Source organism: Pelobates fuscus, chromosome 4, assembly GCF_036172605.1.
Source record: "Pelobates fuscus isolate aPelFus1 chromosome 4, aPelFus1.pri, whole genome shotgun sequence".
In the NCBI taxonomy this organism is placed as follows: Eukaryota; Metazoa; Chordata; class Amphibia; order Anura; family Pelobatidae; genus Pelobates; species Pelobates fuscus.
The window spans coordinates 301,207,974-301,219,746 of NC_086320.1; the positions used below are offsets into that span (position 1 = coordinate 301,207,974).

Genomic DNA, 11,773 nt, shown 5'->3' on the forward strand with positions numbered 1-11,773 from the left:
TACTCAGTCAGTGTGCCAGAATTAAAAAAAACTCTGGCCACTGACTATGCTAATGGACATTCTTAAAAAAACCTAGCATTGGCTAGGGTCCAAAAATCCTGTATGCAGTACCCCTATTTACTCCCAGATCATGAATAGGTTCAGATACGAAGCGATACTGCACTGTTTACACTTAAGCGACAATTCAAAGTGCCCTCCAAGAGGTAATCCTCAGTATCTCTATAAGATTTGCCCCCTAATTTCGCTCTTCAACAGACAATTTGGCTCAATATACACCCCACAAAAAATATTTGTATAGACGAGTCTTTGATGAAATACAAGGGCAGACTGTTGTTTAATCAATATATCCCGGAGAAAAGATCCTGGTATGGGCTAAAGTTATATAAGCTTTGCGAAAGTGCCAGTGGCTATATTTACACCTTCCGTGTTTACGAAGTTAAAGACAGCCACTTGGATCTCCCAGGTTGCCTAGATATCATTGAGACTAGTGGGAAAATTGTATGGTATCGAATTATCCCATTGCTAAACAAGGGGTATAATTTATATATAGATAACTACTATAACAGGATCCCTCTTCTTAGGCTTTATTGCTTTGAAACTTTGGCCTCCGGTACTATCCGAAAAAACATGTGCCTGTTTCCCAAAAGCCCTGGCACAAAAAAAGCTCAAGAGGGCGAAACAGCTGATCTCTGCCAGGACGAACTGCTGGCTCTCAAATTTAAAGATAAAAAATAGGTGTTCATGCTAACATCCATGAACACTCAAAGAGTCGCAGTTCGTGGCAGACAAGAAACTAGATGGGTTCAAATCTGCATTAGGCAGTACAACAAGCATATGGGGGGAGTTGACCTGTCAGACCAACTGCTGCAGCCATATTTAATACTGAGGAAGACCAGGGCATGGTACAAAAAGCTTGGCATTTACCTAATACAAATGGCAACACACAATGCCTTTATTCTATACAAAAAGGCAAATGCTGAAATTAAATCCACATTTCTGGATTTTCAGTTTCAGACGATTTCTGGGCTGCTCACGGAGTTCCACAGTGGGGAACCATCAGCCAGGCCTAGCAGCAGAAGGGTTGAGACAGTTCACTTCTGTTTCCGCATACCACCAACCCCCAAAAAGAAGACACCCTAGAAAAGGTGCAGTTTGTGCTACCAGAGGGGCATAAGAACGGAAAACCAGCTTTTACTGCCCTGATTGCCCCTCTCAGCCCATCCTTTGTATTGGCAACTGTTTCAACGTTTTTCACACCCTGGACGAATAAGTTGCACATTTTTATATATATAATTTAGTTTTTTGGGGTTATTTTTTTAAATTTAGTTCTTTCTTTTATTTTAAAGTTGCTGACGACGTTTAGGGCCCATGAGGCTTCTGCAATTCTCACCTCTGACTTTGATTATTTTATTATTTTTCTAATTTTATTTAGTTAATTAGGGTGCATGGTAATTCATGGGGAATTGGGAAGATTAGTGTTACGTTGGGGGTGAAAAGATTTAAAAAAAAATAGAAAAATAATTCTTTTATAACATTATTTAGTTTAAGTTTTGGTGTAAAAAGTTAAAATTGCTTGGGAAGTACAGTGCCGAGGAGGATTCTGAATTCTATCAGCAGACAAAGTTTGATGCAGGTTAATACAGTGATTAATATATATATTTTTTTTAAATGGTAGGCCTTTGTGGGGTAGTTTATTAACAACCTGCTCAAATTCTCTATATTATACATGGACCCAGAATCAAAGTTCAAAGTTTGAATAAAACTGATATGGCTTGGTCTCCAATGTGCCCCTTCAGCATCCACATATCCCTGAAAAAGGTACACATGGGAGTATTGTTGCATAGCTGAGCAACATATTAGGTGTTATACTGCCGTAGCACACATAAGGATTGCAAAATGTACAGTAATATCTCCAAGGTTGTGTCAAAAAGGCAGAAAAATTGATAATCGCTGCTAGACTTGGTACAAACTAGCAAAAAAATTATCCCACGCTAAGGTTTAAAATATGCTTTTTGAAATACCCTGGAGAAATACCCTAGGTCTTTTTTTTTTTTTTCGAAAAGTCAAACTGCTATAATGCCCCAAATTGAAACACAAGTCTCTTAAAATTCTACAGTATATACTAAAATGGACAGGTTTCCTATATGCCACTGTAGCTTCACGAAATAGTGCCAAAGACATACAATGGGGGTATCGTTGTACTCAGCAGATGTAGCTGTACACAAAATGAGGTGTTATACAGGAATAGCACACACTTTACGAAATACAGATGAGAGATCTTTGTTATACGTTTCTGTGTTAAAAAAAACAAAAAAAAACCACACAATTTTACTCCAATATTTAGCAGAGATTGGCGGTGAAATGGCTACTTAAAAAGTGTCAAAATAACCTTAGGTAGGCCTCATAAGTTTACAAGCTGACGTCTTATTCAGCTTGACCATACTCACTTAAGAATGTGTAGTAAATCCCAATGTCCACACCCATCTCACACCCTCATAGCATGACGTTAACCTTGTGCGCACTTAAACATTCACAGGTCTAGATAACACATACCATACTTGCGCACAATTATTCTATATAATCAGACATACATGAATAGCCTGCAACAGCACTACTTACCTAGGGATGTATGTGATAGCAGTACACCTCTGTTGAAGATCACCTTTATGATGTCAGTTAGAACAGTTAACGTTTAATCTATTGATTTACCACTAAAAACTGACACGAGTTTACCATGTCATCTCTCTGCAACATGCCTAAATCTATGTCTAGCATGTTTTAACACAAATACTAAAACGTGCAGAACCCAAGTACCAAATTGAATGCTTGTTGCCTGTTTAAAACGTGCTGTTGAGGCACATTACATATACCTGTATCTTTCCTGCACAGTTAATAGTGTGTTAATAGTGTACTCCTGCAAAAGCACGCAACAGTCTCTTTCCCTGTAACGTTAAGGTTGTTTGATTATGCTTAAGGCTTAACCCATAGATTCATAATGCAAAACTCTACTATATTCGTTGAAAACGTAAAACGTGTGTAACTGAAAATACTAACCTATGCTGGGAATAACATGAATAATAGTGCATTCCTGCAACAAAAGCATGCAACAGTCTATTTTTCACTGTAATGTTAAGCTAGCTTGAACATGTTTCATATTTAACCTATAAACGAAAGCCAGCACCAGTCCATTCTTTCACTGTAACGGTAAAACTTGATTGAATATGTTTAATGTTTAACCTATAGAATCATAACTTTAACCCTTAAAAAATTTATCTACACCCAAGCAACGACCCTAGCCTAACCTACAATAACACTCGACGGTTCAAACGTTGTACATCATAATTATACTATATCTTGTATTATCTATGTTCCTATCTTGTAAAAAAAGAAAGTGCAGTACCTCATGACTACCTGTGCCAAATGTATAACACGATATGTTGTGTTGAACAAGCCTCTGTATACAACTGTATTTAAACCTGCACTCAAAAATAAAGAATTAAAAAAAAAAAAAAAAAAAAAAATATCCTTAGGTAAATAGCCTGTCATGTCTACTTTATATAAATATATACTTTTGTGTGGCAATTTTGTTTACTTTGATGACTATTAGGCTTACAAGACAAACATACCAAATTCTAAAATCGCTCCACATTAAAAGTTTCGTTTACTCCTAGTGTTTTGTGACCTGTAACTACCAAAAAAACTTAAAATCCTAGACACATTATATATTCTGTAAATCAGAACTATTGTATGTATTTTTAATTACGTTCCTTAACCTACACTAATTATGCACACATTATTATTGTAAAAGCTGTAAAAAAAACAAACAATATTTTTCCTTTTTTTTGCATTTTGTTATAATAAATAAGCATTTATATATGTATATGTTACATCAAATTAAAGCCCTTTTTGTCCTTTAAAAACCAGTATATAATATGTTTTGGTGCAATAAATTTGTAAAATGCAAATTGCAGTTGAACACAAACCGCAAAAAATGCGAAAATTGCGTGTGTCCTTAAGTGCAAGACAAGCTTTTGAATGTGTGTCCTTAACCCCTTAAGGACCAAACGTCTGTAATAAAAGGGAATCATGACATGTCACACATGTCGTGTGTCCTTAAGGGGTTAAAGGACCACTCTAGGCACCCAGACCACTTCAGCTTAATGAAGTGGTCTGGGTGCCAGGTCCAGCTAGGGTTAACCCATTTTTTTATAAACATAGCAGTTTCAGAGAAACTGCTATGTTTATTAATGGGTTAAGCCTTCCCCCAAATCCTCTAGTGGCTGTCTCATTGACAGCCGCTAGAGGCGCTTGCGTGATTCTCACTGTGAAAATCACAGTTTGAGCACGCAAGCGTCCATAGGAAAGCATTGTAAATGCTTTCCTATGCGACCGGCTGAATGCGCGCGCAGCTCTTGCCGCGCGTGCGCATTCAGCCGACGGGGCGGAACGGAAGCGGAGAGGAGGAGGAGGAGGAGAGCTCCCCGCCCAGCGCTGGAAAAAGGTAAGTTTTTACCTCTTTTCCCCTTTCCAGAGCCGGGCGGGGGCACCCTCAGGGCACTCTAGTGTCAGGAAAACGAGTATGTTTTCCTGGCACTAGAGTGGTCCTTTAATGGGTTAAACCTATCTAACCAGCTCTTGTTTCAGAGACCATATCAGTAGTGCAATTATGTAAAACTATTTAATTAAAATAAATTCTATGAATGAACATAAAATCTAAATTTGAGCGCCTGCCTCTAATTAGCAGGGAGTCCTCATGATGACATCACTATGAACTCCTTGCAGCTTGCATAGTGTACAAAAGTGATGCTGCTATGGGAATCAGGGCCAAATATAGATCTTCAGCAATGCTATACAATGGGAATTTTACATCACTTACTTAGAGTGATTTTTTCTGTATGGTCGGTCAGTGTGGAATACCTAAATGTGGCTTTAGCTGATAGAAGAAGGTCTGAGATATCGAGTTACACATTAAGAAAAAGCACAATGACATGGAGTTTTTCTTAAAAAAGGCAGTAATACCTAAAGAGAGAGACGCATGTCCTGTATTGCATTGGTTCGCCACTACAGAAAAGTTAGTGTGTGTAATAGTATACAAATGTTAACGCTATAATTAGCTCACAACGTCACAAACATGTGGGCAGATCTTTTACTCAAACTCTATCATTGAGACTTAGAGTTAAATTCATGAAAGATTGAAAGGTACAAATATCTTTCACTCAAATGTTTTGATGGCAGCTAAATAGTTACATATCACACAACAGCCTCTGTGATCATCAGCTTTAGGGATTTGCTCATAGAACACATGCTTAACTGTCCCTTTTAGGGGATAATAAATGTTTTAAAGGAAAGCACTTACAAACAAGTAACGTAGAACCGTAGCTATACTTAGTGTCCGACTTTCTAGGTTGCGTTAAATATTTCTGATAAGCAACTTCCATTTACAGAAAGATGGACAGCAAATCTGATAGCATAGTTCTATTAAGTACGACCAAGTCTGAAAATGTGTGTGTCACTTGTATAGCTGGTAATGGGAAACTGAAAAGAAAGATCATTCCGTTATTAAGCTAAAATAATGTTTGCATTAAAATGCGAGAATAAGGACATTTTAGTTTTTACTACTCACAAAACAAATGTACATTCACTGGTAAATTCAGAAAGCTTGTTGTGTAATGTTTCTTCGGTGTTCGTTGAAATTGTTAGGAAAAAAAGGTGATGGTAACACTGGGCTCTATGGCATCTGGTCAATCAAATTGGCTGATCGAAAATGCGATGCCTTACTATTGGCAAACAATAGGGCACAACATTTCTATTTGCCCACTAGCAATTGACAAGTAAAAAAAAAAATCAACCTTGGATAGTGCATTTCAGGTCTGGCAAGTGTTCTATGGACCCTACCCTGCCTGCGAGACTCCTCAGTGCCGTGTAAAAGCAGTAGATTATTAACAGTGGCTGCACAATTTGTATCTGTGGGCAGTAAGATCAGCATTGGCAGTAAATAGTTCAATAAACATACGTAATACTTTCCAGACAGGCTGACAGATTTATAGATGGCAAAATCTCAAGTACATTTCTCTCTCTTCCTCATATATAGGCGTACATGGACATTTAAAAAGATGTGTTAATCACAGCAGAGTTTTTGTATTGGTCCCTTAACGTCACTGTGATTGTCTTTTAATAAGGGGTCACGCTACAGAAGGGTTGCTAGAAGCTGTAGTTTTAGAACATCTGGGGGATCTACCTTTTGGGCACCCCTATCCTAGGTAGACCTGGGTAGCATCATATGACTTTACATATTGAGCCTTGGTCATTACTTTACAGCGTGTTGTCATTGTAGACTTATCATTAGTGAATAGACTATAGTTATGCTAAGGTGGCTGTTGGACTGTTATGTGCCTTTAGACGATTTGTCTTCTACTAACGTCATTTGTATCCTATAACTGTGTTATTTATTTTGTAATAGGAATTTGAACAGTTTAATAAGAAGCTCGCTGAACTTTCAAAACATGTCCGTATACCTTTGCCAGTTTCAAATATTCTTTGGGAACATTGCATCCGGCTTGCCAATAGAACTCTTGTTGAAGGGTAAGTAAAAATATATCTTTTTTATCGTTATACATTTGTTTCTTATGCATTCTCCATTACAATCAGTGGTGACACATATCAATGCCAGGGGAGGAAGGCAAAGGGAATTTTCACCTAAGGAAATTAGAATGGGGGGTGGGGGGTTGCTCTGCTTTGGTGATTATTCTTTTCGCCACCTTTGTACATGCCAATATATACACTGTAGATCCTTGATACAATGTTTATTATAGCCTCTATATACTGGCATTTACTATGAAATTATTATTTTTCTCTTAGGTGGTGAAAAGTATTACCAACATTGGAGAACCTCCCCTTTATTTTAAAATTATATATATATATATTATGTTGTATTTTGTTAGGGTTGCAGGGGGAAAACACTGATAGAGGGTTCTCCACGTATGCACTGGCACTTTTTGTGTGCCAAGATTCAGCCACTGTTTGTATTCAGCTTTCGCATAAAGTGCACTGTGGGCTGACGTTAGTGAAGACAGTGCGTACTCCTTAACAATGCTGGTCTGCTCCAGTGTGAATTCTGTGTAGTCCGAGCATCGCTAATAAACCCCGTAATCTACCGATGCGCAATCTTAACAATTTGAAAAATGCTAAATGCGTTTCGCCTATAGGAACGGCTTTATCCTGTGCTCTCTTTTCTCTCCTCCTCTTTAAAAGCTGCTCATGCCTAATGCATGAGATGAGAGGGAGCAATTCTATGTTCTCGTGTACCGTAGGATAGCCCCACCCACCTCTTTACTTATGCATGAATTTTATAATGCTGTTAGTATAGGGCACCATGCCTTTTTTTTTCTAATTGTATGACCAATCTACTTTGTATCAATACTCTTCTATTATCTTTAGCTACGCGAATGTCAAGAAATGCAGCAACGAAGGCCGGGCACTCATGCAGCTGGATTTCCAGCAGTTCTTGATGAAGCTTGAGAAACTCACTGACATTAGACCCATTCCTGACAAAGAGTTTGTGGAGACGTACATAAAAGCCTATTACTTAACTGAAAATGACATGGAACGCTGGATCAAAGAGCATCGGGTAAGGGCATCTTATTTCTCTTCATCGTCACTATAGCTACCAATATATGTATGATTTGTTTGTATTCAGCAAAGCTCTCCTACTTGTCATGAAAACACTGGCACACTCAAGTTTTTTGAGTTATATGTAGTGGTCAATTTCCAACTACTTTTATCATTTTTAATGTACATTATATACATGGGGATTTTCGTCAGAACTAACCTATTGTTATGGAAGAACAACCAGAATGATTCAATTTCAATGGGATATGTGTATATATATATATTGCTCTATGTACTATAACACGAGGATGTTTTACTTCTAAAACGTGATCTGCCTATAGTATATTGAAATCTATGGATGCTGAACTTTGGAAGTTGCAGTTTAACAGCTGGATGACTAGGGTTGCATATCCTTGTTCTAATGGTTTTTCTTTTCTTAAAATCAGGAATATTCAACAAAGCAGCTGACTAATTTGGTGAATGTTTGCCTGGGCTCCCATATAAACAAAAAAGCCAGACAGAAGCTACTCTCTGCTATTGATGACCTGGATCGTCCTAAAAGATGAATGCCCAAGGAATTAACTACCATCTGCATGACTTGACAAAACACATTAGTATTGCTGGAATAGAGAGAGCTTAAATTCTAAACTGCATGCATATTCCATAGATTGTTTTTTTATTTTAATACTACATTTGGTGTGCTGTCCTTTTAGTTTCCATCTCATAATTAGAAACTTGTAATAGTCCTACGTGCACTATCATAAAATGTTACAAACTGCCTCATTGTGGGAAATTAGTGATTACGCTCCATTTTTTTGAATGAAGCATTACTTTTTAAATATATGTATTCCGTCCAATATGAAGAAATCCAAATGCTCTCCTTTGCTACATGTAAAGAGGATTTGATTAAAGACTCGACGTTTAAGCATCTGTAGACAGTTATTGGTGCAGCCATGTCCTCGGCATTCAGTAAAAACGTCCATGTCTTGGAGTACATCACTAATATGGTCCTTCTGTTATAAACCTGTTCGGAAAAATTAATTTGAAGACAAGTCTAAACAACAATAGTAATTATTAATTTGTTTTTGCAGAACTATTGGTGATTATATTTAGAAATGTATGGGAATTGTATTATAAAGCATACTATGGTTCCCACTATGGTCCTCTTTGTTTTTGCCGTTAGATTGTTCATTATTATTCCTTATTGCTGCCAAATGCCTAGTCCTGACCCTCCCTTCCGCAACACACCTTTTTTTCCATTGAACCCACCACCATTCTTAAGTTACTTCCTCATCCTACATAACGGTTTTCCTTGTTTGTTTTAGGTAACAGAGTATACACTTTATTGGATAGCGGGTATCTGTTGATAGTGTTTTTTTTTTTTTTTAAATGTTTCTACTTTGATGGGAATAGTTTGATCTAATTGTATTTGCAACTACTCTTTGTATAGTGCTGCTGTTGAGCTTGGAATCCATGGATATCACCATAGCAACCATTCCCAAACTAACTGCATTCCATACAGAAAGCATCTCATTTTGCTTCATGCAAAGACTGGGCATTGAAAAGTTAACTGAAACAAAACATGTTGTCATAACCATAGTTAATGTAGGCTATTTAATTACAAATTAACAATCCCATTTTTTTTTTGTTTTTTTTTTGTTTGTTTGTTTGTTTTTTTACAGGCTGTATAGATCTTGTGTTCTGTTACTTTGGGATTTATTCAATGTTTATACACAATATCTGCTATTTGCTTATGAAAGCAAGAATGTTTTGACTAATAAAACCCAACAATCTTGTGTAGTGTTGAAACTCAGAATTAATATCAACAAATAAAAAAAAATCCATTATGTTGACTGATCTAGAAAGATATATGGAATTTTGGAGACCCCCTTGTAAAAATGAAATTTTGTGTAAATTGCTGCTTACATAAAACAATTATACTATACTAAAGTATACTATATTCAAAGAGGACATTTACATATGAAATGTAAAATTAATTCATGTAAATTTTAATATTCTGTAGCTATTAAAATTAAATCCATAAAATTAAATCCGTTGGTTCAATACTCTAAAAATATAATGCACTTAACACGTGACCTTTTGTTTTGCTCAATGAAAACTTAGTTTGTGAAATGTAAATTCTATAATTACTACATACTACGTTATCTAAATCGAAATCTCTTACAGGAATTTTTTTTGTAACATCTGATCAAATGTAACCACTAATGCATTTCTGTATAATCGGTAGATAGAGCAAATTCATAATGGATGTTAAGGTCCTCATTCCAAAAATAGACATTTCTTAGATACTTTAGGAATGTGAAATATTAATGTATACGATGAATCTATCTAATTTGTGTCATTAGCATTACTGACTCAACACTGCATCCATGAACAGCTGTCTATACTTTCAATGAAGAGATTGTTTATAATGGAATTTAATGTTCTTTATCAAAAGGGAGTCATTTTATAGATACTTGGAGAGTATAAATGTATATGAATCTTTTTCATACTGCATGTTTTACTGGTCCAAAGTAAGTCTAATGCATAATCAGAATGATAGATTCCAGTGAAATAGAGATTATGCTTAAAATGTCTTAAAGGGACACTATAGTCGCCAGAACAACTACAGCTTATTGTAATTGTTCTGATGAGTAGATTCAGTCCCTTCAGACTTTTTTCAGTAAATACTATTTACATTATAGCCTAGGGATACCTCCAGTTACCACTTAGATGGCTACAAGAGGTGCTTCCTGGGGCAGTGCTGCACACTTACAGGATTAACATTTAGTGTCTCCATCATCTGCATGGAGACACTGAACTTTCCTCATAGAGATGCATTGATTCAGTGCATCTGTATGAGGAGATGCTGATTGGACAAGGCTATGTTTGGCTTTTGCTGGTTCTGCCTCTGATCTGCCTTGTTGACAGTCTCAGCCAGTCCAATGCTTTCCTATGGGAAAGCATTGTGATTGGCTTAGATCACCACTTCTGATGATGTCAGCCAAGGGGGCAGAGCCAGCAGCAGCAGACTGGAATAAAGGCAAGATTTTATTATATTCAAGGCTAGATGGTGTTTTGAACACTATAAGGTCACGAATACATGTTTGTGTTCCTGACCCTATAGTGTTCCTTTAACCCCTTAAGGACACATGACATGTGTCACATGTCATGATTCCATTTTATTCCAGAAGTTTGGTCCTTAAGGGGTTAATAAAATTGTTTTTGTTTGAACCCCTTTACTAATTCCTGATAACTTTCCCATTGCCATGGAGTTGTATAAATATGTGTTGAACACTCTCTTCTATTATAATACTCTATTGGCCACATTATCCAAAATGTCTTTAATATGCTACACGTAAAATTGCTTTGTTAATGCAATGAGAAACATATCTGTATATTGTGCGTATCAATATTCTATGACCTATTTCCTAAAGAAAATCTGTATAGTTTTGTGTATCAGACACCCTAATGACACAATATTGTTTAGGTTGTTTTTATAAATATATATATTCTTCTCTCACTCCAAATCTGTCATTTGTGTTTTCCCATTTGAGCTACAGCATTGCTTTTTCAGATCCTTTGAGCTGTCAAAAGTAAATTAGAAATATTAATTGAAATTATGGCTGTGTAATAAAAGAAAACACTAATGGTAATGAGTGCTGGATTTAATTGTCTTGAATCAATGAGTTGTGGAATATGTGCCATGATTCTAAGTGATAGTAACCTTTTCACATGCTCATCTTGCTGTGGACATCCTTGTTGCTTTCTAATCCCCAATAATTTATTTAAACACTTTGATTGAAATGGATGTATGGATGCTGTAGATATGGAGTGAAACGAACAGGTGTGCTCATAATGGATGAGAGAAAAATGATGCAGAATCCGCAATATAAGGCACATGGAACATATTGTAGTAAAATAGTATATAAAATTAGAAATATCTGGTTTTTTTTTTATATTTGTATTTTATTTGTATTTGCCCACAAAGTATACAACAGGACCATTATATGGTTAAAAGAAATTGAAAATATCAACTAATACTGAGCATGGGTATGCACCTCAGACATTTCTTTCTTTACATAATAGAAAAATATGTAAAGAAAGAAACGTTATCTAAACTGCAACAGAGATCTTCGTATCGATTTCTGCAAAGTAGTGTCAC

The 11,773-nt window shown here is 36.3% G+C and overlaps 1 protein-coding gene and 1 long non-coding RNA gene across 3 annotated transcripts in view; both read left to right on the top strand.

The window, feature by feature from the left end:
- Positions 1–9,256, top strand: part of VPS50 (VPS50 subunit of EARP/GARPII complex) — a 215,617-nt gene extending 206,361 nt beyond the window's left edge. For both annotated transcript variants that reach the window (XM_063452255.1, XM_063452256.1), the window contains 3 exons: positions 6,461–6,582; positions 7,438–7,627; positions 8,055–9,256. In XM_063452255.1, the coding sequence (XP_063308325.1) occupies positions 6,461–6,582; positions 7,438–7,627; positions 8,055–8,174 (432 nt within the window). In that variant the 3' untranslated portion in view covers positions 8,175–9,256. The remainder of the gene's footprint in view (positions 1–6,460; positions 6,583–7,437; positions 7,628–8,054) is intronic.
- Positions 9,257–9,470: 214 nt separating this feature from the next.
- Positions 9,471–11,264, top strand: LOC134608961 (uncharacterized). The gene is made up of 2 exons (XR_010090775.1): positions 9,471–10,719; positions 10,816–11,264. It is a non-coding gene; the product is annotated as an uncharacterized LOC134608961 (long non-coding RNA).
- Positions 11,265–11,773: the final 509 nt, after the last annotated feature.